General features: G+C 37.7%; 2 protein-coding genes, 1 long non-coding RNA gene and 1 pseudogene across 4 annotated transcripts in view; 2 read left to right on the forward strand and 2 right to left on the reverse strand.

Moving 5' to 3' along the window:
* Positions 1–4018, reverse strand: part of NUP37 (nucleoporin 37) — a 41228-nt gene extending 37210 nt beyond the window's left edge. The window contains exons 1-2 of the mRNA XM_004269459.3: positions 3958–4018; positions 2513–2728 (exon numbers count right to left, since the gene is read on the reverse strand). Coding sequence (XP_004269507.1) covers positions 2513–2668 — 156 coding nt within the window. The 5' untranslated portion in view covers positions 2669–2728; positions 3958–4018. The remainder of the gene's footprint in view (positions 1–2512; positions 2729–3957) is intronic.
* Positions 1–25841, reverse strand: part of LOC125960514 (uncharacterized) — a 234738-nt gene that overhangs the window by 194349 nt on the left and 14548 nt on the right. The window lies entirely within an intron of this gene.
* PARPBP (PARP1 binding protein) overlaps positions 4072–25841 on the forward strand; it is an 88680-nt gene continuing 66910 nt past the window's right edge. For both annotated transcript variants that reach the window (XM_033427615.2, XM_004269458.3), the window contains exons 1-4: positions 4072–4166; positions 7973–8128; positions 18671–18904; positions 24416–24523. In XM_033427615.2, the coding sequence (XP_033283506.1) occupies positions 7976–8128; positions 18671–18904; positions 24416–24523 (495 nt within the window). In that variant the 5' untranslated portion in view covers positions 4072–4166; positions 7973–7975. The remainder of the gene's footprint in view (positions 4167–7972; positions 8129–18670; positions 18905–24415; positions 24524–25841) is intronic.
* On the forward strand, positions 14904–17000 carry LOC105747976 (E3 ubiquitin-protein ligase RNF149-like; annotated as a pseudogene).

Below are 25841 nucleotides of genomic sequence, written 5' to 3' on the forward strand. Positions count from 1 at the left end.
TCTTAACTGGACAAAAAATAACTTCAAAAGAAGCAATCTGAATCCCCAATGGCAAATTACTGAAACTCAATTCTCCTCCAGAACTGTTTGAACTACAGCTTCAACCTATCTGAATAGCAGCATAGAAGGAAAAGAACAGGGGTATAAAAATGAGATCTAGATCTTGTTTTTTCAGTTATTAGTCAGATAAATCCCTGAACTTCTTTGAATTAGAATGGAAATTCCATGAGGACAGGGACAGTTGTTTAACTGTATCTCCAGTACGTGGCACAGAACATAATTTGTGTGCACTACTTGCTAAATTAATAAAAAACCAGTTCTTTCCTTAGGTTATTTGGGGTAAGACCCATATTGCCAGCTCCACAGGTCTGAGGATCAACAAGGAAAACACATATGACCACAAACCATAACAGAGCAATACAAATGTTTTTACTAATTTTTTTTCTCATTTTGTCATTTTCCCTCTGCCACCCATCACCTCTGCCTTTTCTTTTTTCCTTATTTCTTCTTCCTTTTTGACTTTCTCCCTCAACATTTTTTTAGCTGAACATAAACTAGAGCTAAAGCATATTTTTTCAGTACTTTTGAACACAATTCTATGTTTACTGCTATTAATTTTAAAAGTTATGAAGCAAAATATCAATTTTATCTGTAGGGGGCTGCCGCCTTCTTTTGTAGGTTAGTAGCCTGTATTAGAAAAATGGTTTCCCTTCAGTCTTTTTCAAGACTGTGTTACATTATTTCTGTTAATCATGTGACTTTTTATGATTCTAACCTGATAGTCCAGCTGAAATTAGGCCAAGGACCATATTTAGCCTAAAAGCTAGAAATTCCTACCCCAACCCTAAGAGACAACATGGGACAACATAAGAGCTTTTGTATTCTACTCAGACACCAACAAACTGAAGCTTTTAATTCATACTTTCTCCTTAGGATAAATATACACACAGTCTAATTATGTATAACCTAATACATTTATTGCACTGTAAAATGCTAAACTGCATTTATGATGTCAAAGTACTGTAAGATACCAAACTGCCTCCTCAGTAAAAGAGGAAATAATATTTACAATGTTTATAATATCACTTTGGTGTAAATTTTAAATCTTGAAAATTGGTCACTGTCAAATTACCTCATTGATTAACCTCAATTTTGGAAATAGTGTTCCATGAATAACATTCTAATAAACAAAGGATTAACCAGAGATTCCTGAGGGTTGACCTCTCATTGTTCAAAGTCTCTCTTACATGTAGAACTGGCTTTCTTGTGAGAAAAGATGGTGTGCACCACACCATCAAATATGGGGCTGTGCCTGAGTGTCACCAATGACCAAATCAATGACAGCTAAAACATACATATGTATTAAATCTGTCAGATGCCTTCCAGGAACTGTACATGCTAACTCATGACATTCTCACAAAACCCTATTAAGTGCAGTTGACCCTTGAACAACATGAGTTTGAACTGTGTGGATCCACTTATATGCAGAGTTTTTTCAAGACATACATACTATAGGATTATATGATCAGCTGTTGGTTGAATCCACATATGAGGAACCAGGGTACTATAGTTACACCTGGATTTTGACCGCACCTATTGGCACCCTTCACCTCTGCATTGTTCAAGGGTCAAGTGTATTATTTTCCTCATTTTTATAGAAGCTAGGTTAAGTACCTGTTCAAGGCCATATAGCTATTAAGAGGTAAAGCCAGGAAGGAGTAAAAACCTAGCCATTTTGGCTCCAGAGTTCACTGTCTTAATGACTATGTTAAACTGACTGTTCAATGAGTATGATCTCACACTTTGTATACTCTAGATGTATAAAAAGTATGACAGCATATTAATAGGAAAGCTGAATATCATCATAGCTATAAAATCTCCTGGAGGATCGTTTTTTGAGCTCTCAATACTAGCTTGTTTCCTATGTTAAACTGGAATGTATCAACAGAAAAGCTGGATTTAGTAATTAATCAGATCTCATCGAATTGATATTTTTCCCTGTACATATGTTCAGTTAATCATAAACTTCAATTACCAGAATATTCCATTTCTAATCACGAGGCACAAGAGAAGCCTTATATACATAGGCTTTCCCCTGAACAACAGCAGGAGTTAGGGTGATGACCCTCCTCGCAGTCAAAAATCCTATTATAACTTGCACTAGGCCCTCCCTGTGGGCAGCTCCTTGGCATCTGCAGATTCAACTAACTTAAGATCCTATAGTATCCTAATATTTACCACTGAAAAAAGTCCACGTATAAGTGAACCATGCAGTTCAAACCCGTGTTGTTCAAGGGTCAACTATATTCTTTTTCACTACTTATTTAATGTTTGCACAAATATCAGGTATATATTATTGGGAATGTCTTTCTCAGTAGTTCTTCACATCATTTTTTTTTAAACATTCAAACTCAATATATTTTTAAAGTTTAGCCGAAGTTTACCGAAGTTTGTATAAGTTTTCTTATCAGTGAAATATTTTCACTGTCATTCACTGCAGTTGTACACTAACCTGAAATGTACATGTGCCAATGACCACGAAATTATTGCCACCATATGCAATTAGGTTTCCTGAATCCCCACTCTCAAAGGGATTGAATTCTACCACATGCACATAATCTTCGCAATCCACAGTGTAGGCAGCATTTCTTGTGGCATCTTGCTTCATCCTGTATGGCAAAACTTGTGCAGTTGTAAAAATAGCCTTCTATTGGACAAGGTCACGAAACTGTGGATTACAGCACAGGAACAGTTAGATAGAAACCGTCAAAGGATTACTTTACACAATTAATCAAAATAAGGATGTGACTTCCGGCAGATCAAAAAAAAATTACTTATTCATATACTTTGTGAATGACACTTGCAGAATAAGTCACCACAAAATTCTGTTTAGTTTAAAAGATACAGTGAGTACTTAAAGATGGAATCACATTAATAGTAAATATATTCATAAAAAATTAATGATAGCTAACATTCATGGAGCACTATTTGCAGGTGCCACGTTAAGTATTTTACTGACATTATCACGTCTAATACTTGCACAAGCCTAAGAGGGAGGTGCTCTGATCCCCATTTTACAGATGAAGAAATCGAGACTTTAGATGGTTAACTAGGTTTCCAAGCTCATAAGAGGAGCCAGAATTTGAGACCTTCCTAAGTGTTGGACACCAGTACCAGAGAAGAAAAACAGACTCCTGCCTTGAAGGAGCTCACAATCCAGGGTTATTTGTGATTCAGTGTGAAAAGTGCTTTACTATAAGCAGATACAAAATATACGATCTGGAGGAAGGAGTGCCAACATGGGATACAAAAATAATATTCATAAAGCCAGGCACAAAACTTCATGGGCTGGTGGGCATTCTGGAAGTAGCATTCCCAGATGAGACTTATGGATTCTAAAGAGGTCAGTTTTTTTTTGTTGTTGTTGTTTTGTTTTTTTTAAGTGGACGGTAGTTGTCCTGAAAACATCTGGGCTCCATAACAAACACATCAAACACCTGATGAGTATTTACTGAGAATCATATGAGATGAGCTGCACCTCGGGGAATCTGTAAACTAGTAACCTTAAGGGGACTGAAAATCGTTAAGGGTGACCAACAGGTAAGATATCAGTGTGGGAAGTGCAAAAGATTCCAGATCCGGAAACTCGGTCCCTAATTGCTCATTAAAGTAGTGCCCGGTCTAATTACAGTCTCAGGGTCTCACTGTATAAGGCGGGCTGGACTTGCCCTTCTAAAACTGCTAAGACAGAGGAGGGAGGGAACAAGAGAAGTCCCGGCAGAGCCCCGACGCCTGTCAAGTCCCGCGAGACCCCGCTACCACCTCCCGGAGCCCGAGGTCGGAGGGAAGCGGGGGGGAACGGCCCGGGGAGAGGAGGAACTTCCAGAGATAGAGTAGAGGCGTGGAGCGGCCGAGAGCACAGACGGGCTACTCCTTGGGCTCACGCGCGATACGCACCTGAGGGCGCCTGGAAGCAGCTAAAGGGGAGCTAGTCTTCGCCAAGGGCTGCTGCGCGCCGGTTCTGCTTCCGGGTCAGAGGGCGGGAGCTGCGATTGGCTCCCCGACCCTCCCGCGATATTTAAAATGTAAACGCGCGGTCACTCATTGTAGCCGGGTTAGAGCTTTCTTCAGGCGAGTCTGCACCTCCCGGTTCTCCCCCGAGCCAGGTGAGTGTCGCCTCCTCCTCGCCCGCCTGTCACACTTTAAGTGGTGATTCAAGCGCGGCTTGTGAGGAGATTTTTCGGTAACAGCAGAGCGCCATGTGACCGTCTACGGTATTATTTGTGCAGTGTCTTTGCACCGGGGCCTGGTTTGGTCTGGGGGTGTTGAACAGAGTTCGTAGGTTCCAGTGATGGAGCTGAAAGGACCTGAGGTATCATCTGCTGACTGGAAGAATAAGGCTCACAGAGCCGTACTTAGATTCATTAGTTAGGCAGGAAACCAGGGTTCCAATCCTAAAGCGTACGTAGACTCCAATTCCGCTGCTTTCGCCCTCTCCTTGTTATATCCTCCCAAGGAACTGTTAGGACCTGCATTCTGACCGTGAACAGCAACGACCCCCCTTTTTTTTTTATTGAGCATCTACTAAGTGCCCGGCACTAGGTGGATTATTTACTTGCCTCACTAACGTCTCCTAATTTTATGAGGTAGGAGATAATCTTCCCTCTTTTACAGGTGAAGAAATTTAGGCTTATCAGAGCTTTTTGTATAGTTCAGCCTGACATTCAGAATGCTTGCATATTCGTTGTCTCATTGATTTGTGGAAAGTATTATATCTCTACCTAGGCAGTCAGGTGTAAGGCTTATTGTCTGGGCTCACACAGCCAGCTAGCTACTGGAAGAGTTGAGGCTAGACCAAGCTTGGCAAACTAGTGGCACTACCTGTTATTGTGCAGACAGTTCCTGAGCTAAGAATGGCTTTTATATGTTTGGATGGTTGGAAAAAAAAAAATCAAGAGAAGAATAATATTTTGTGACATGTGAAAATTATTATGATATTCAAATTTCAGTTTCTGTAAAGTTTTGCTGAAGCCCACTATACTCATTTGTTTATGTATTGTCTGTGGCTAGTTTCACACTGCAAGGTCAAGTTGAGTAGTTGTAAGAGACCCGATGGCCTGAACGCCTCAAAAGTTTACTATTTGAACCTTTCCAAAAGTATGCTGACCCTTCGATGAGATTCACTTTTACATGTGCCAGGCATAGTTGTAAAAGCTTACCTTGTATTTATGTCATTTGCTTTTCACAAAACCCTGTGAGTTAGGAGTATTATTATTTTCATCTTCAGTACAGTACAAGGAAGCTGAGACAGGGAGAGGTGACATAACTTGGAAAAGGTCTCACAGCTTTTAAGTGGTGGAGTCAGAATTCAGAACCATCTAATTCCAGATTAGTCTTCATTATTAGCAATCCAAACTCATAGTATCTTCAAATAATACCAGTAAATAATTTACTACTGAAGATTGATTTTAGGCAAACTAGTCATATCACTGAAGCTTTATTTCTTCACTTTATGTTTTTTTTTCTTTTAAGAGATGAAGGGGATATTTTGAAGAGAATTTTACTATTTACTAGGATATATAGTTTTATAGATATTTTAATTTATAGTCTTCTACCTGTGTCTTTAAATTGCATCACTGATTATATTTATAAATTATTATTTTGTAAATGGCACATGCCCATTTTTTTGATCATACAAACCCAAGATACCTGGTAAACACCCTGGATTCTGTTTATGTCACATAAAAAAAGAAGAAAAAGATAACAGAGGAGTAAGTAAATGGAAGTGTGTACAGTAAAATACCCCAAGTAAGATAATGGCATGTGACTGTGCTGGAGACTGGGGTACTTAAAAGGAAGTAGGGAAAATAAGGTTTAGAGGCATGTCTGTACACTCAGAGAAAGGAATTGGCTGCCTCATATAGGCTTGAGTATATAAAACATTGGAACTACATCCAATTATTTTGAAAGGCCTTTGTCTATCAGGAGAAGTTATGTAATATAGTGATTTAAGAGCACAGCTTTTGGATTTGGGCATCTTGGATTTAGGTCTATTTCCCCATTTGCTAGCTGAGTGGCATAGGGTATTGCTTTCTTCAGATGTAAAATGAGGATAATAATAGACCTTCTTCATAGGACTCCTGTGAAGATTGAATAAGGTAATATTAAGCTTTTTAAAAAAATTTTTTTCACTTTATTTATTTTTGGCTGCATTGGGTCTTCGTTGCTGTGTGTGGGCTTTCTCTAGTTGTGGCGAGCGGGGGCTACTGTTTGTTGCGGTGCGCAGGCTTCTCACTGCAGTGAGAAGCACTGCTTCTTCCCTTGTTGTGGAACACGGGCTCTAGGCACGTGGGCTTTGGCAGCCGCAGCACGCAGGCTCAGCAGTTGTGGCGCACGGGCTTAGTTGCTCCGTGGCACATGGGATCTTCCTGGACCAGGGCTTGAACCCGTGTCCCCTGCATTGGCAGGCGGATTCTTAACCACTGTGCCACCAGGGAAGCCCATATTAAGCTTTTGAAAAGTATCTGGCACCAAGAAAGCTTCTAAATATTATCTATTACTGTATTGGTTATCTATTGCTGTGTAACAAAGCACTCTGAAATTTAGTGGCTTTAAAACAACAACAATATTAAATGTTTATGATTTTGTGGATCAGCGATTTGGGCTGGACTTAGTTATGTGGTTCTGCCGGTCTTGCCTAGGATCACTTATGGTGCTGTATTTCATCTGGCAGGTTGATTGGGTCTAGGTAATCTAAGATAGCCTCACTCACTTGTCTTTCAGTTGGTATTGGTTGTCAGCTGGAGTGCCTTGGCTCTCCTCCATATGGCCTTTCCAGCAGGCTAACTAGCACTTCTTCATATGTCATTCTGAGAGTAGCAAGAGAGCAAGAGCTAAAACTACAAGGCCTGTGTCAGGAGGTCCCCAAGGTCACCTCAGGTTGAATAATTTACTAAGAGGACTCAGAGGACTCAGCATACAGTTGTACTCATGCTATAATATATTACAACAAAAAGATGCCAAGCAAAATCAGCAAAGGGACAAGGTATTGATACATGGGGTGAAGTCCAGGGGAGATCAGGCACAAGCCTCCAAAAGTCTTCTCTTAGTGGAGTCACACAGGATATACTTAATTCTACCAGCAACAAGTTACAACAACACATGAAATGTTATCTGTCAGGGAAGCTCTTTAGAGATTCAGTGCCCAGGGAATCTACTGAGGTCTGAACATGTAGGTATCCTCTATGTTCCCAAATTCCAGACTCAAAAGAAAAGCATATGTTCAGCATAAGCTATATTATTTATACAAATAGTTGAGGCACAGTGAACCATTCTTACAGGAAATCGTCCTGAAATCTAAGTTCCCAGATGCCAACCCTGTAAGCAGGCTTTTCAAAGGGTAGTAGTCAGGCCTGCTATATTAACTCTTTTCAGCATGGGCCTTTTGGAACTAGATCTAGGCTCGGAACTCCCATGATGTCATTCTTGCCACATTTTATTGGTCAAATCAAGTCACAAGGCTGACCCAGATTCAAAGGGGTGGAAAATAGACCATGCCTTTTGGGACAGTATAGGGATAGGAGGAAATTGTTTCTTTTGCATTTTACCGTAGATGTTACCATCTATCTCAAAATAAGTATTTTAAAAAATACAGCTTTAATTAGCTACGTTTGTGTCTATAATTATGTTTGCAGAATTTGCCTTTATCTGTTTTGTATGAATTTTCAGATTGAAGGTTGGATTTTGTTATTTTCAAAGATTTGGCTTAAGAAAAATAGAGGAGAGGAAAATACGATTGGGCAGAAATTGTATTATTCTGTTTTCCTAAATTTAATTAAAAGCAATCTTATAAATATGAAAAGACCTCTTGTTCACTATTTATTTTTCTATAACTCTGCTTCCTTATACATGTTAAATATCAATTTCCAACTAAAATAAGGCTTTTTAACATTGCCTTCTGTCTTACTTTAAGAGGATGGCTGTGCTTAATCAGAAGTCTGTCTTGGATATGATTAAAGAGTTCAGAAGGAATTGGCACACTTTTTGTAACTCTGAGAGAACTACTGTATGTGGTGCAGACTCCATGCTCTTGGCATTGCAGCTTTCCATGGCAGAGAACAACAAACAGGTTAGTAGACTGTATTTAGGTTAACTTTTTTTTTTAAGTGAATTTTGTTTGCTGCACATTTGAATAAACTTAATTACATTAATTTCTTTGCAGTATATGCTCTCCTATGATATTATCAATATACTGTATTCACAAATGCCTCTGCATATATTTGTCAAAATGTTACAATTGGATTTGAAATGATTTGTTTCAAAATTAAGGCTTTTATATGTATAATTTGACATGGGACATGCACATTTGATATTTAATTTAAAATCTTAAGGTAAACATACAACTATTATGATTATGGTTAAAAATTATTTTTATTTGATAAAACTTCTTCTCTGAAAAGTTCTAGAAAGCACACATAAATAATGTTTATTTAATGCAAGTATTTTATGACTAATTTCAGGCTCTGTAGTATAGATTAATTATTCCTAAGCCAGGCTGTGAAGCAGAATCATTTGGGAGGGCTTTTAAAAAATACTGGCTTCTGGGGCTTCCCTGGTGGCGCAGTGGTCGAGAGTCCACCTGCCAATGCAGGGGACACGGGTTCGTGCCCCGGTCCGGGAAGATCCCACATGCCGCGGAGCGGCTGGGCCCGTGAGCCATGGCCGCTGAGCCTGCATGTCCGGAGCCTGTGCTCCACAACGGGAGAGGCCACAACAGTGAGAGGCCCGCGTACCGCAAAAAAAAAAAAAAATACTGGCTTCTGTACCCCAGTCTTGGACACTGATTTTCCTAATCTGCACTGAGACCCTGGAAATTGTCTTTTTTTTAACCTTTTTTTAATCTGAAATGATTCTTACACAGTCGGCTTGGGCCAAACCAGTGTTTGGAATAAGCTCTACCTAAGGGGCTAGAGGCACTCAGATGAGAGAAGGATGGATGTAGGCTGGAGTGGTAAGGAAAGCCTTCTTGGATTTTATATAATATACTTAAAGGAGAGAAGTCTTTGGATGGGAAGAATTTAAAGAAGCGATGAAGGAAGGGAAAAGTCAGTTCAGTGGAAGCATCCAGGGGGATTAAAATCATGATGGTTGGAAAATGGTAAGGAGACTGTCTTGACTAGAGAAGAAGATTTTTGAAGGGTGGAATGGTTTCAATGGGTCTGTTGGGCTAGATAGTGAAATGGCATTCTGATGAATGTTTTTTTTTTTTTTTTGGCTGTGCCACGCCGCATGTGGGATCTTAGTTCCCCAACTAGGGATCGAAGCCGTGCCCCCTGCATTGGAAGCGTGGAGTCTTAACTACTGGACTGCCAGGGAAGTCCCTGATGAATTATTTTAATCCTATAAGTCACTAGTTCCCAGACTTTTAGATTTCATTTACCAATAAAATTTCCCCCCCAAATTGGATATTGACAGATTTGAACATTTCTCATGTTAGCACGTAAAGCCATTGAGAAAAAATAGTGACTAGAACCATCATTTTGAAAAAGGAAGAATAATTTAACACCTGAAAATTAGGAATTCTATAATCTTAAAACAAGAGATAGTTTTTCCTAAGTGTGGATGGTTTGCTGTTTTGCATATTTAAAACAATGTTTATTAAGATAAATTTTGAACATAGAAAAATTTTGACAAAATTCTATCTTAGGTAGTCAGTTATTCTTTCCACACATTTATTAAGTTCTTAGAATAACGTTATTCTAAGAATATATATATTCTAGGAATATACCACTGAAAGAAATACCTGCTCTTATGGGATTTATCTTCTAGTGAGGAGAGACAGATAATTCTCTAATAAATAAGATATTTAGCATTTTAGGTCATAATAAGTGCTGCAGAGGAAAATAAAATAGAGATGCTACTAAGGAGTGTTTAGAGTTTGGGGTGGGAGAGTTCTTGTGATTTGGAATAGGGTGGTCAAGGAAGGCCTCATCAAGATGATGCCATCTGAACAAAGATTTGAAAGGGGGGAAGAAGGAAGAGTTGTGGAAATTTTTGTGGCAAGGGACTACCAAGCAAAGGGAACAGCAGATGCAAGGGCCCTGAGGTAGAAAATGCCTCGCATGTTCAAGGCATAGCAAGGAGGCCAGTACAACTGTTTAGCTGTCTATATACATGTTAATTTCTTCCCTTTCTTCCTCCTTGCCCCAGATTTCTTTTTTTTTTTTTGCGGTACGTGGGCCTCTCACTGTTGTGGCCTCTCCCGTTGTGGAGCACAGGCTCCGGATGCTCAGGCTCAGCGGCCATGGCTCACGGGCCCAGCTGCTCCGTGGCACGTGGGATCTTCCCGGACTGGGGCACGAACCTGTGTCCCCTGCATCGGCAGGCGGACTCTCAACCACTGCACCACCAGGGAAGCCCCCCTAAACACTCTTGGTGTTGTACATTCTGTGGGTTTTGACAAATGTATAATGATATATGTCCACCATTATAGTATGTATGGAATAGTTTCACTGCCCTAAAAACCCTCTGTGCTCTACTATTCATCTTTCCCTCTCCTCAGTCCCTGGAAACCACTGATCTTTTTACTGTCACCATAGTTCTGCCTTTTTCAGAGTGTCACATAGTTGGAACATAGTATGTAGCCTTTTCAGATTGACTTCTTTCATTTAGTAATATGCATCTAAGGTTCCTCTGTGTCTTTTCACGGTGTGATAGCTCATTTCTTTTTAGCAGTGCATGATATTCTGTTATATGGATGTATCACTTTATTTATCCATTCACCTTGTTTTACTTTTCTTTCAACCAATAGTCAAAGATTCCACATTTAATAGTTTTTTAGCTTAATGGTGACATAATTATTAGATTTTCTGCTAATGTCCTCTTTATTTCTAAGAGCCCTTTTTTGTTCTCTTTTTATAATGTCATACTGTTCTTGATTCCTGGGTCTAATATTTTCTCCTTTGAGACTATTAATAATATTTTGTTGAGGTTTTCATCTTCTTGCATAATGTGTTTCCTCCAAGTTCCTTGGTTTTGTTAGTTTTATTTGGGAAGGACTTCCTTTCTTCTGATTAGAGACTTCCTTCATGGTGATCCTTGGCCATCCACCTATATTTAAGTGGAACACTAAAATGTTTATTGGAAGCTCTTTGTGCAGGGTTAGGGCTTGTCAACCTGATCTTACTAGGCCATTTGGTTGGAGAAGCTTTGATGTTGATATCTTTAGGATATCCCTTTTGGAACAGTTTCCTCGGAAAAGAGTCTTCTTTCCTCCTGCATGAAGGGTGTAAAGTTGAGCTGCCTATGTGATGGGTGCCTGAAAAGTGTGTCAAAATTTAGAATATAAAATGTCATGTGATTCCTATGATTTTCATTTGGGTTCTCTTCCTCAGCTGCATTCTTCAATCCAGAGACTATTTTACCCTGTCCGGGGAATAAACCCCCAATTTTCTGCCAAGGTAGATGACTGGTTTCCCCTATCTCAGCAGAAACTAAGTATTAGGCAAAAATCTAAGTGAAGATTACCCAGAGAGGTAAGCACAATGCTGAGACTGCTTCAGAAATCTTCACCAGCAAGTATCTCTACCATTACCTTCTGCTGGGCAGATTTTGTTCTAGTGGACACAGTAAGAGTGTTGATCTTTAGGGGCTTTTGGCTGTATATGGAAGGTGGGCAAGGAATGTCTCTGATCCAGTTTCCTGCCTTCTTATGGTCAGCTTTGTCTCCTAAACTTTGTGCTCAGAGTTCATAAAAATCAGCTTCTTAAATGCCAGGGCATGGTAGACACCAGGGAAGCACAGACCCTGCCATTTGCTTACCCTTCTGTATTGGCACTTTTTCACTGCTTTTGACCTTTTGTAATTTCCCTTCTCTTATGGACAATTCAGTCATGCTTAATAAAAGTTTTCCTATTTTCTCCTGTAATTTTAGGTATTTTATACCAGGAGGTGCTTCTCTGTATATCCAGTTGTACAAATTGCACTGTTAAAGTGTCTGTTTTAAAATTATAACAAATGGTATACATTTTTCTGCGTCTTGCTTTTATCATTCAACATTGTTTTCAGGACTTCATCAGGTACTGATAGACAGAAAATTTGATACGATTTATTCATCTTAACAGTCATCCTTTGTGTGACTGATACATTTTATTTGTAGATGGACTTTTGGGTTGTTTGAAGTTGTTTGGTATTACAGTTTTGCACTGAAATGAGATGTCTGTGCACTGAGCAAGACGTAATCTAAGCCCCATACTCAGTGGGTCATATAGTAGGTACATCTTTAATTTGCCTTGATACTTCCATACTGCTCTTCAACTTGGCTGTTAGAATTGACATTTATATCAACAGTGTGGGAGATTACCATTTTCTTATTTCTCTCCATATTAGGTGTTATCAAACTTCATTAGAAAAGAAAAGTGATATTTCATTTTGATTTTTCTGCTAGCTAAAGCATTTAGCACCTTTTAAAATTCTTATCTGACCATTTAGGTATCCTTTTTTGAACTGTTTATTCATTTCCTATGCTTATTTTACTGTCAACTTATTTTTGTCTCTTTCTCACTCTTTGAAAGAGTTGTACATATATTTTAGATATATGTTATACACTTTGTTGATATCTTCCAGTGCGCTCCGTTTACCCACTTTCACTGGATATACTTCCTGTTTCACCAGTATTCATATGCTAGACCTCTCTACTGAGTCTTACTCTGGTATGGTCAAGTACTCACTGGACATTTTACCTTGATTACTGTCTCCACATCAATTTTTAAAAATAGATCACATTGTTTGCTTCCTCAACTTACCACCTACCTTACCTTCCACACTCAGTCACTGAAGCTAGATACCTAAGGACCATCATAGGGTCTCTTTCCTTTGCTCCCCTTTGTAATTCATTTTCAAGTCTTGCCAATTTTACTGCCTGAGCATTTTTTAAAAAATCTGTCCTTTAGTAATCTGAAGAAATGGTACTAAGGTAAATAATATATTATGAGGATATTGTATAATGGAATGGGCCAGCTTAAGGTTAAACCTTGGTGACCATGCACTAGAAAATAAGGAGAGAGAGAAAGTGAAATTATTAAGAATCATTATTGAATAGTGATTGAGGACTATTGTTCTGGAATCAAACAGACCATGTTCAAATCACCTCCTTTGTTTGTTTATGAATAATTAAAAAAATATATCCACAAGCTAAGTGAAATGTACCCTGAAGAAAATTTAGTTCTCATTGTAAAAATTTTGACATATTGAAATATTCAATACAAGTCACTTTTTCTTCAGGATTTGTCTATGTAGCATTCACTCAGTATCACTTTCTACTTGTTAATTTTCTACTTGTTAATTCACTGTGAAAATTCAGACTCTGGGTGGGAAAGAAGAGGAAAGATGAATTGCAACTAAACTTTTCCAAGTTCATGTATATATGCATGCACGTGTGCAGTGGATATGGTGGGTCGTGGGTCAGTTTTACTTTAACTCTCCATGTACAGAGTCAGCTCAGGCATCCCCATCTGTGCTCAGACTTCAAGTCACTTGGCAATGTGAAACAACATACACTTGCCTGCAGGTGCATTCATAAGTAGCAGATAGTAATAAAAAGGTGGAGTTGGTCGTATATATCCTTCATCTATATTTTCCACCCTCTACTTTGAGCTCTGTTTAGTTTTTTAATTCTCTGAAGTTTGAGAACATAGGCCCCTAAAGTAATAGTCCTTACAATAACATTTGATTACAATGAAACCTTTGACTACCTAGTAGAGTTGTTAGTCTGTTTATTGGTGCGCTTGTTTTCTTAACTGCTTTAGTGGGGAGAAAGAAAATAACTTTTGAGTTTTAGGGTCTTGGAATATTTTCTTAGGTGGGGGGATATTTTAGCTTAAATAATATAACACCTCTCTAGCAGTTTTAATACCGCTAAAGATTTAAGCTATTATAGATTCACTGAGGATTATTAATTTCGTTATATGGCAAATATGTATAACTTCATTACTACATTGCAAATAAAATTTTAGCCTTTCTTTTCTTCGGAATTGGCTTCATAGTTTTAATTTGTCTGGCCATTATGTTATTAAGGCTGTTATTCACCTTAAGTAGCCTTAAGAACATTACAAATGGTCCTTTGGATGAAACAAAGCTATTAATTTTATAGCTTCATAGGAAGCAATCACAGCACCTGGGGTTGACTGTTAGATTTGAAAATGATCCAACAGTGACATAACAAATAAGAAGAAACTGTTTTTAAAATTGTATTACATTTATCTACTAGCCTTCCCCCAACAAACAAATAATTATTTTACTTGAATAAGAAAAGAGAAAGGAAACTGACAGTTTTTATTACCTAACATTTATCAGGTGTTATTTAATCTGTACAGTCTTACTTTATAACCAAGGAAGCTGACTCAGAGGGATTTCAGTATCTTACTCAAGGTCACACAGCCAATTAATGCTCTTAAGTAAATCTGTTATCTTTTCTCTTTCCATAACAAGAATTCCAGTTAGTTAAAAATGTAAAGTTTATTTAAAATTTTGAATAATTATAAAAGTAACTTTGGTAAAATGTAAAAAGTACAAGCGCTCTGATAAAACGTAACTCTCCATTTTTCTCATTTTATTCTTGTGAAATACAATCCTTCTTATGTCCATCAGAGAACTAAAGCATTGAACATTTTGAACTTCCTTCAGATATTAGCCAGCTGGCGTGTTTTCCTAGCAAAACATTTTCTGATTTGACCACAGACCCTCTCAATCAGTTGTTACTGGTTTGAATAACATTACGCTGTCATGGTGGGCACCTGATCATGAAAGCTGATATTTGGAGTGTATTTTTATTTGTATTTAAAATGTTTTTATAATCCCAGTATAAACACTGTTAATCTAGTCAAAACCTTTTCTCACAAGATCAAGAGCTTGTATAGGCCGCTGGGACTGGGTCTTCCCGGGCTCTGCAGCTGGCGTCGACTTCTCCGCGCTTTTTGGTGGCCTCGCACGCCAGCGCCCTCCGGCTCCCGCCCGGCCCTCTCCCAGTCAGCCCGGCGGCAGGGCCATGGCGTGGCGGCGGCGGCCCGAGGCCTGCGGCGGGGCCCGCGGCGCGCTGGCGCTGCTAGCGCTGGCCCTGTGCGCGCCCGGGACCCGGGGACCGGGGCCTGGGGCCGGGCGCTCCAGTGGTACTCGGCAATGGTGAGCACCGAGTACGTGGACCCGTAGGCCAACCAGAGCGTGCGGAGCGCCTCGGAGAGCGGCTGCTTTGGCGAGAGTTCGCCCAAGGAGGGCGCGCGGGGCCTGGTGGGCGTCCCGCACGCCGAGGACCGTGACCCCGAGGGTTGCGCGTCCTGCACGCGCTTCCTCGTGCCCCGCGGCCGCGGGGGCGGCACCTTCAAGGACAAGGTGTTGGCGGCAGCGTGGTGGAACGACTCGGCCGTGGTCCCGTACAACGAGGAGCGACACGGGAACCTCACCGCGCCCTTGTCCCACGCGGGAACCGGAAATATAGTAGTCATTATTGTTAGCGACCCCGAAGGAAGAGAAATTGTGGATCTGGTGCAGAAAGACATTCCAGTCACAATGACCATAGGGCTCGGCACACGGCACGTACAGGAGTTCATCAGCAGTCAGTGGTGTTTGTGGCCATCGCCTTCATCACCATAATGATTATCTCATTAGCCTGGCTAATATTTTCCTATATACAGCGCTTCCTATACACTGGCTCACAGTTTGGAAGTCAGAGCCATAGAAAAGAAACAAACTTATTGGGCAGCTTCCTCTTCATACTGTAAAGCATGGAGAAAAGGGAATTGATGTTGATGCTGAAAGTTGTGCAGTGTGTATTGAAAATTTTAAAGGAAAGGATGTTATCAGAATCCTGCCATGCAAGCGTATTTTTTATAGAATATGCATTGACCCATGGCTTTTGGATCACCGAATGTGTCCAATGTGTAAACTTGATGTCATCAAAGCCCTGGGATATTGGGGAGAGCTTGAGGACATGCAGGAGACGCCCGCCCCAGAATCTCCCAGGGGCGTTTCGACTGCAGATCTGAGTCTTACTTTACCAGATGGTGACAGAAGTGACGCGGGCAGCTCAGCACTGCCCACCACCAGCGACTCCGTGCTGCCTTGCGAGGCCAGTTTTAAAGGGGATGATGGTGAAAACACGGCCTTGCTAGAGACAAGCAGGAGTGACCCTCAGTGTGAAGGACCTTTCTCCTGGCGTATAACCTGCCGGCAGTTTCATGGACAGAGCTTGGGCTTGAATTAAAGGACATTTTATTTTTTTTACTTTAGCACATAGTTTGTATATATGAAAATAATGTACATTCTTTTACCTTTCAGGTTCTGATTTGATATACAAAGGGCTAAGATACTTTATTCTTAAAAATAATTTTTGATTAGTCTTCATATATTTATCTATTAAAATGTATCATAAGATTAATTCTAATCAAGGATGGTTCCAGACTAAGCACATTGAATTCAGACTAGTTCAAATGGAGTTGTGTGATTATATTCAGTAATTGATCACATGAGTTTCCCTGGAGGAAAGACTTTTTTAGAACATTAAACTTGTAAATGTGATGAGAGAAATCTATCGCTTCCTTGCACCTCTGTACTATAGAGAGATTTCCAGACCTTAGAGCACTTTCATTGTTGTTTTTTATTTGGAGTTATGGGAAAAGCACTGGTTGACTTTAGGATTTGCATTTCTCCCTTTCATTACCTAATTTCTTCTAACAACCTTGATGGGGAGGGAAGTTTTGTCCATTTCTTTCTGTACAAATTAAAAAAAGCTATGATTCCGTATTGTGCACGAGCATGAAGTTCTTCATTGCTTGTTAAAGAAATGGAGTAGACAGACTCTGATGTACTCTGATATGGCGTTTTTGGGGGTAAATGATGAATATACTGATTCCAACTGCAGTTTAATCTTTACAGTTATAAAGGGTGGTAGATGGGGACTTTTCATTGCTGTTGTAACACAATAAACAAGTAACCAGTTTTCTTGAAAAAAATAAAAAAGCTTGTATAGTTTTACTTTAACTAGTTGTAGTCATTAGGATGAGATTTGTACACTTATATTAGGCAAAATCTTAATTTATTTTTAACATGAAGGATGTTATACCAAAATAGTTTTTAGGAATTTTTGAGATAAAACAATTTAGTTTTGAAACTCTAAATAACTGGATTTATTTAACTTAAATACCACTTGGAAATTTTATGGTATGTAACCTTTGTGGGATTGGGAAGTAAAGTATACAATTTTGATGCAATGCTGAGATATTACAAATCTGTCTTACATTTGGGTTATGGGTCCAGTGTTTGAGAGTTACTCATTCTTTTGGTTGTTCATTGAACTAATTTCATGAAATATAATTAATTTTCATAATTTTTATATAACAGGTCTCTACTCCAAGGACAATAAAGATAATTTCCTTAGTTGCCTCCATATGGTTGAGTAAAGAGTTAATTATTTTAAGGCAGTTTGAGCACCTTGTCTTAAATTTGGATAGTAGTTAGAAAATATCTTTATAAAAGATATAGAGATTTGAAAGAGTCAGATATGTAGAAAATAATATATTATTTGGCTGTGTTTGATTTCTTTCTATTATTCTTCATTGGCTAAAGATGATGTTATAATTTAGTTCCAATGACTAGTACTATTTAAATACACACCCATTATTTTAAATGCTATTAATGGGAAGATATTGCTGTTAGCAGAAACTACTAGCATATTAACTATGGAAGAGGGCAACAAAATCTGCATCTCAAAACCATGTATGGATACTTAAAATTATTTGTTACTCATGCTGCAGAAAGGAGTAGTTAGAATTTTTTTACTGAATTAGGTCTATCATGTTTTGGAGGGCACCATTATTAATATCTGAGATATTAAGTGGGACGGAATGCAATCAATTAAAAATCTTCAACATGTCCACTGGGATAATTTATCATGTAGATATTGAAGAAGAGGAAAAAACGAACAATTTTGTCTGATTAGTAACATCTGACAACTTATAGAAAGAAACCTGACTATGGCTTCTTAGCACTTGTTTGTTATAGTTTAGTGCGATGATGAGCAGGGAAGATTCAAAATTCTTTTCTGACCCCAAATTTTAGCACCGATATTTTGCTTCTGAAATAGTAATGAAATAAAACATAATTTTTAAAAATTTAATTTTTATGTTCGTGCATTAAGACTAACACTTGGAATAATGTGATATGGAGGAATTCAGTATGACATGACAGTTTTAAATAAGAGATTAAAAATACATTAGCAAAAAGAACTAAAAGGAACTAAGTATTAACAGAATCAAATGTTTCCCCAGTCAATAGCACTTAAGTTCAGTTCACTGCTCACCCATCTCCCCACTTTGGGTAGAAGAAATTTAGTGAAGTTCAGGAAATAAGATGACTATATTTGCTAAATTTGTCATGTGCAAACTTATTATAGTTGTTCATATTTTTAAAAATCATCAAAATCTTTTTCTTTTATATCTGGTTTTAAAATTATGCCATAGCTCAACTTTGATGTTCTTTTAAAATCCACAGGAATTCAATGTAGACTTTTCTATGACAAAATTCAGTTTGTACTTTCTATCTTAATTGTAAGAATGTAATGAATGTAATGAATATCTAGCATCCAACTTTATCATTTTATTTTTGGCATTATCTCTTTCAGTACAGTGGAGAATTTACAGTCTCTCTCAGCGATGTCTTATTGACCTGGAAATACTTACTACATGAGAAATTGAACTTACCAGTTGAAAATATGAAAGTGATTGACCATTATGAGAACATTAGGAAGATTTATGATGATTTCTTAAAGAATAGTAACATGTTAGATATGATCGATGTTTATAAAAAATGTAATGTTTTGACTTCAAATTATGAAAATTATGCCAACATATCTCCTGTAAGTATTTTTTAAATAATTTTATCTTTTTTTTTTTAAATAATTTTATCTTAATCAAATTAAAATTTGGCTAGATTTATTTTTACTTTAAATGATGGATCAGCATTTATAATAACTTGATAATGCTTTTGCTCTTTGGATCATGTTAAGAATGGAAAATTTAGCTACTTGAAAGCTAGTCGTTACTGGAGAGAAATATTTTGGTGGTAAATTTTGTTGAATTTGTGTTATTATTTGGTTCAAATATAAGGACAGCTACTTATTAGATCAAAACATTTTTAATAAATCAGTATCAAGTACGTGATTTCTTTTTGAATTATGTCAGGGATTGATTTTGTATTTTCTTGGTTTAATGTGCATCTGTTCATTTGGCATATATTGTATAAATGATTGCTATGACTCTTTCTATGGATTAGTAATAGTTTTTACTAAGATAGAGTATCATTTCATGAGAATAGTATGATGCAATATACATGAGGTAATACACTATTCCTTTTTTTTTGCAGACACATTCATTGCCTTATTTTTTTATAGAGTATAAATTTTAAAGTTAATGGAGTAGCATCCCTTGCAGTTTGGTTTTGTCTACATTATAGTTGATAAACTGTTTTAGAATATATTTGAATATATCTAGTTTGTTTTAAAGTATTGAAAATATATTTCTTTATCTTAACATATACCAAGTGCCACTAAAGTAGTAATTAAACAGTGGTAATAAAAGAATAATTGCAGCCATAACTAGAAGAAAATGTTTACTGGATTTTCTCAGATATTAAAATAGTTTATAAATATTACTATCTGATACTTGGGAATAATGTTTTGTCTGCTTAGAATAGAAACCACAATAACAGTTGTTTAAGACAATGGAAGTTTGTTTCATTCTTTTATAAAAGATGTCAAAAGGTTAGCATCTAGGACTGATATGATAGGTTCATGGTTATCAGATAGTACCTAGGATTTTACTGTCAGTCTGCTCTCCTATCTTAGTTCTTGACTTCTACCCTCAAGATCATTTGTGGTCCAAGATAGTTGTTGGAGCTCCAGACATTGTATCAACATTTCATGCAGCAGGAAATAGTAAGGGAGCACCACACTCTCTTTTCCTTTGAAAGAGATGTAGCTCTTTTGCTTCCATCTCATTAACCAAAGCTTAGTCATATGGCCAGACCAACATGCTAGCAAGGATGGAGAATATAGTCTTTATTCTGGGTAGTAATATGCCAGAAGATAAAAGAAAGCTCTGATACTAAGGAAGAAGGGGAGAATGGATACTGGCAGGCGGTTTGTTGTCTTTGCCTCATGGGGCTATCATGGAAACCTTTGCCTTTTTGTAACTTTCTCAAAATACATGCACACATGTGTACATGCATACCCACACATACTCATCCACACCATGATGAGGATACTTGTGAGTGAAGACAGTTTTTTTTATTCCTCTCTAGTTATGTTTTATTTGCTTACCTGTAGAGATGATTTTTAACTACTTTTCACAAAGTTAATTTAGAGAAGTTCATCAAACAAGTATTAGATTGTAGGAACAACAAACATGAGTTTCTGATAAGCCAGTGAGAGTATAATCTGCCTGAGGTCTTTGTTTTCATTTTATCCTTTGCCTATAAGTCCTCTAATAAGTTTCTTCATTTAAGTGAATCAGCTTATAGTGTGAGATATATAAGGTTTTACATTTGAGGAAGTTCTGTCTCCAAATATCAATATGTCTCCTTTGAAGAACATCAGGAATGAAGTGGGAACTGCTGAGACGGTAATATATGAAGCAGAAAATTTTCTGCATTTAAATCTTAGAAGGCTAACAACTTGATCTCTGGTACTTATGTTACTCAAAGGAAATTTGCAGCGAGGAAAAAGTGAGCAGGAAAATATCCCTAGATCGACATTTCAAAAATATGCTAAATGTAACCCTAATTTATGCTAAAAGTATCTTTAAAGATACATATCAGAAAGTTCTAAATATTTCTGAGCTTCAGGGTCCTGAAATATCATGACCCTAATAAGCTTTTTTGTTTTTGATTTATTGTAGCCTAAATAAGGCAAGAATTAAGAGGAATTAAGATAAAGGTAAGACAGGGAAGTTCTGGGAACATAATTTGAATGATAGCCCTTTCTCCTTTGTTTCCTACTTTTATAATTCCTCTCCCGAGGAACATGGATGCAGGGCCCATGGGCATCTGGGAGCATAGAAGTCCTTGGATGCTAACTGGACTCTAAGTAGGGAGAATTGTTACAGAGATTGCTCTCATGAACTGAGTAATTATCTGGAGGACAAAATCAGAGACCTGGGCTGAGGAGCAGAAGTGGTAGGTCCTGAGAAGAGCTAAGCAGCCCTCAGAAATCTGAGGAAGGTCAATAAATGCCTTCTATGAGTGTGCCAGGGTTCTTTTACTCTCAAGAAGCAGCAGAGTAGCTGAGTGGATGGTCTTACTGTTGGTGAGGCTTGAGAGACCACAAGAAGACTGTTTTTCAGCCTAAGCAGGTGACTGGCAGCTTGCTTATTTCTCCACTGCTCAATTTCTTGCTTATTTCTCCACTGCTCAATAAGGAGTAGAGACCATTTCAACTTCCATTACTCATAGAACTGTCATCACTTAATGGACCTCAACAGTCAGCTGGGCCCCAAAGAGCCAGTGAAGAGAAGCAACGGTCACCTAAGGGGTCTCAGTGGCCAGAAAGATGAATCAGCTAAGAACACACATGCCTAACAAAATAGAGCTGCTCGAAGGGAATGATAGCAAATTGAATCCAGCGAAATAATAAGTACTCAAGGAACTTCAAGTATATACCTAAACATAAGACTTTCTAGACATTAAAAAAAAAAGAAGAAAAGTTTTCCCAATGTAACAGATGAATTCAGACTCAAATTAGTATCCTGAAAGTCAAGTACAATAAGTAAAGCACAGAGTAAAACACGTAAAGAAACAAAGAGGGAAAGTTAAGAAACTTGGAGGTTAGATCTAGAGGATTAAGAAACTTAGAGGTTAGATCTAGAGGATTTAACATATAAATGTTAGGAGTTCTAGAAGGAGAAAAAAGAACAGATGCAAAAGAGGCCATGATAAAATAAATCATGTATTTGTTACAACTACATTTGTTATAATAAATATTTTCCTGAGTCTCCTAAGGAGTGTTTATGAAGTTCCAGGCTGAACTGATGAGAAATGACACATACCTAGACATATCCTGGTAAAATTCCTGAACTCTTAATTTCCTGGCAGAAAGAACAAGTTATTTAAAAAGAACAAAAAATTAAATAGCATGTCCTGAAAGCGACCTAAGAATTCCATCCTCAATCAAGATATCATTTATCAGCCAAGTTAAGGAAGGATTTGTGAGGATATGCAAAAATTTAAAGAATGTCATCATCATACCTCGTGTGAAGCATTTACCTTTCCAAAGACTAATAATTAAACAGATGAACTGGAGCAGCGGTCTATCTAGGGAAAGATGGTAGTGAGCACTAAAACTTGGAGTGTGTATGTGCAGTTAAAATGATAAGGATGGACTGGGAATATGTGAGCTAAAATGGAAGACTTACCCTAAGAGAGATTCTAATACTAGTTTAGAATTAAAACTGCTAAACTTCGTAGTTTGTTAGGGGTAAGTAGCAGGCATTATCACTTTTAAAAAATAATAGAGAAATATGAGTCTGATTTGAGTACACGGAGAGTAAAGTCAACTATTAATGGAATGGAAAAAATACAGTACATCTTCCAAATAAGAGGATAAAAATACAGTGAGTAGCAACCTGTCAAATCAGTAAAGATACAAATCAGTAAAATTAATAGTGTACCACAGCAAATATATTGTGATTTTTATCTTGCCTAAGAAAGCTTTATGCTATATATATTTTTTTTTTTTTTTTTTTTTTTTTTTTTTTTGCGGTATGCGGGCCTCTCACTCTTGAGGCCTCTCCTGTTGCGGAGCACAGGCTCCGGACGTTCAGGCTCAGCAGCCATGGCTCACCGGCCCAGCCACTCCGTGGCATGTGGGACCTTCCCAGACCGGGGCCTGAACCCATGTCCCCTGCATCGGCAGGCGGACTCTCAACTACTGCACCACCAGGGAAGTCCTATGCTATATTTTCTAGAGTCCTTGTCTAACTTTGAGGTCTAGGAACTGCTTTACACTAAAAATTATTTAGGACTAGAAGGAGATTTTGTTTATGTGGATTATATCTATTGATATTTTCCATATTAAAAATTAAAGAGAAATGTTTAAAATGTTTATCAGTTATTAAAATATTGATATTGAACCTATTACATTTTAATATGAATAACATTATGTTATGAAGAATAACTTTATTTTCCAAAAATAAAAAAATTGTGAGAATAGTGACATTGTTTTACATTTTTATGAGTATCTTTAATATCATGTGTGATAGAAAATACCTGGATTCACATGTCTGCTTCTATTTGATAAGTTAGTTTGATTGAAGTATATCAAGAAAATTCAAATTCACATTGATACATAGTTGGAAAAGGAGGACTTCCCATATCCCCTGAATGGGTCTTAAGGACCTCAGAAGTACTTGGATCATACTTTGATACCCACTGAACTGATCTAGAATAATGTACTTTGCATGTAATTAAATATGAAAGTGTTTTTTAACTAGAAGGTAATATTCTCCCATTTCTAAAAATAATATTGTGTTTATGGAAAAATAAATCTTTGCTTTCAGCATCTCTTCTGAAAACATAAGAACCACAAGTGTGAGTACTACCATTATTCAAAATTTGTTAAATAGTAAATTCTTATTTTGGTGATCTTGAATTTTGAGATTGAAAAATTGTATATGTTATAAACAACAAAATCCTAGGCTTTCTAGTTTTTTTTAATCACTTGATTAACTCTTTATGAGTACCAGCTTATCATATCAGTAGAATTGTGGCAAATGCTATTTCTTTTCAAGGAGTATATATTGGTGAGTTACTTTAGTTATAATTTTGCAGTATCTCACTGGGCTTTGTTAATTCAGTTTGTCCCTTTCCTTCAGGTTTACTTATCAGGAATTGTGTGTGTGTTTGTGTTTGTACATACCTGTATAATCTTCAATCCCTTAGAATAAATGAAATAATATGGAGATATTGAGTAGTATGTCAGGCTGAAAACAAATATCTCTTTATAAATTATTTTTTCGTGGAAACTCTTATTTTGTTTGAAATATTGTGGCTTAGGAAAATAGATTTACTTATGTATATTACAAAATGAAGCATTTATTGTGGGCATTAGCTAAGACTTTCTTCCGTACAAATAAAAGGCTCAGATGAAATTTCCAAGGTCATCTTTTAACTCTGAACTTGTAAAACTCTTTGAGTACAAGTGCCATTGGAAACAGATTGTTAGGAAATTTAATTGCGTGTATATTATGGACTGCCAACAAAAGTCAGGTAATGTGCTGTACACTGGAACATCAGAGACACTAAGTAGAGCTAGGTGTGAAATATTTTCTTACAGTTGGCGTAGCATTTTGTTAGTAACATCTTGTATTTCTTACAGAGTCAACTACGGGATTTTCTGTCTGGCAGACAGTATGCAGTAGATAATGAAACTGATTTTTCTGAACCAATGTCACCAATTAGTAAACGCAACCGGGATAATGAAAAGGTATGGCTAAATTGTGATTAAATCAAAGCAGGATATGATCCTCTTAAAATCACTGTGAATTTGTACGTTACAGTTACTATTTTTTTTTAATTTTTTAAAAGTTTTTAATTTGCTAAAATAAAAAAAATTTGTGAAGAGTAGTACATTGGAGACTGCCAAGAGCATGGTAATAAGCAGTTTATTCATGGTTTTGGGCCATGGTAACAGGCACTGTGCAAAAATAGGTATCACTAAGTATTGGAAAAGTTGGTACAGGTTGCCAGAGTTCTTTGAATTTTTACACGTGGTATACTTCACAGTTAGTATTTTATTTTATTTCATTTCATTTAGTAATATGCTTACTTATTTATTTATTTATTTTTGGCTGCGTTGGGTCTTTGTTGCTGTGTGCACTGGCTTTCTCTAGTTGTGGCGAGCGGGGGCTTCTCTTGCTTGCGGTGCGTGTGCTTCTCATTGTGGTGGTTTCTCTTGTTGCAGAGCATGGGCTCTTGGCACACAGGCTGCAGGAGTTGTGGCACGCAGGTTCAGTAGTTGTGGGACGTGGGCTCTAGAGCTCAGGCTCAGTAGTTGGGGCGCGTGGGCTTAGTTGCTGTGCAGCATGTGGGATCTTCCCAGACCAGGGCTCGAACCCATGTCCCCTGCATTGGCAGGCAGATTCTTAACCTCTGTGCCACCAGGGAGGTCCCACAGTTAGCATTTTAAATGGTTGATTCTTAGGAGAATATGTTCTGTTCTCCACTCTTTAAAAAATCTGTTTCTACTCTTTGCAGTAGAATAGCTGATGCATCATGAGTTCTGATAACAGGATTTGCTGTCCAAACAAACCACAGAAAAGTAGTACAGGTTTGGTTTAATATAAGTTACCTTCAGCTGAACACTATTCTAGGTACCTAATTACATGTAGTAATTCCTCACTAACGATGGGAGTTGTGTTTATGAAAGTTTCTTAGTAAAATTACCATTGACAAGATGAAAGGTTAAGAGTACTGGAAAGAACATATCTAAAAATATGTTATGTGAGATTGATTCAAGATGGCGGACTAGAAGGACATGCTCTCACTCCCTCTTGCGAGAACACTGGAATCACAACTAACTGCTGAACAGTCATCGACAGGAAGACGCTGGAACTCACCAAAACAGATACCCCACATCCAAAGACAAAGGAGAAGCCACAAGGAGATGGTAGGAGGGGTGCAATCACAATAAAATCAAATCCCATACCTGCTGGGTGGGTGACCCACAAACTGGAGAACACTTATACCACAGAAGCCCACCCACTGGAGTGAAGGTTGTGAGCCCCACTTCAGGCTTCAGAACC

The sequence above is a fragment of the Orcinus orca genome, chromosome 11, assembly GCF_937001465.1.
Source record: "Orcinus orca chromosome 11, mOrcOrc1.1, whole genome shotgun sequence".
NCBI classification, from domain to species: domain Eukaryota; kingdom Metazoa; phylum Chordata; class Mammalia; order Artiodactyla; family Delphinidae; genus Orcinus; species Orcinus orca.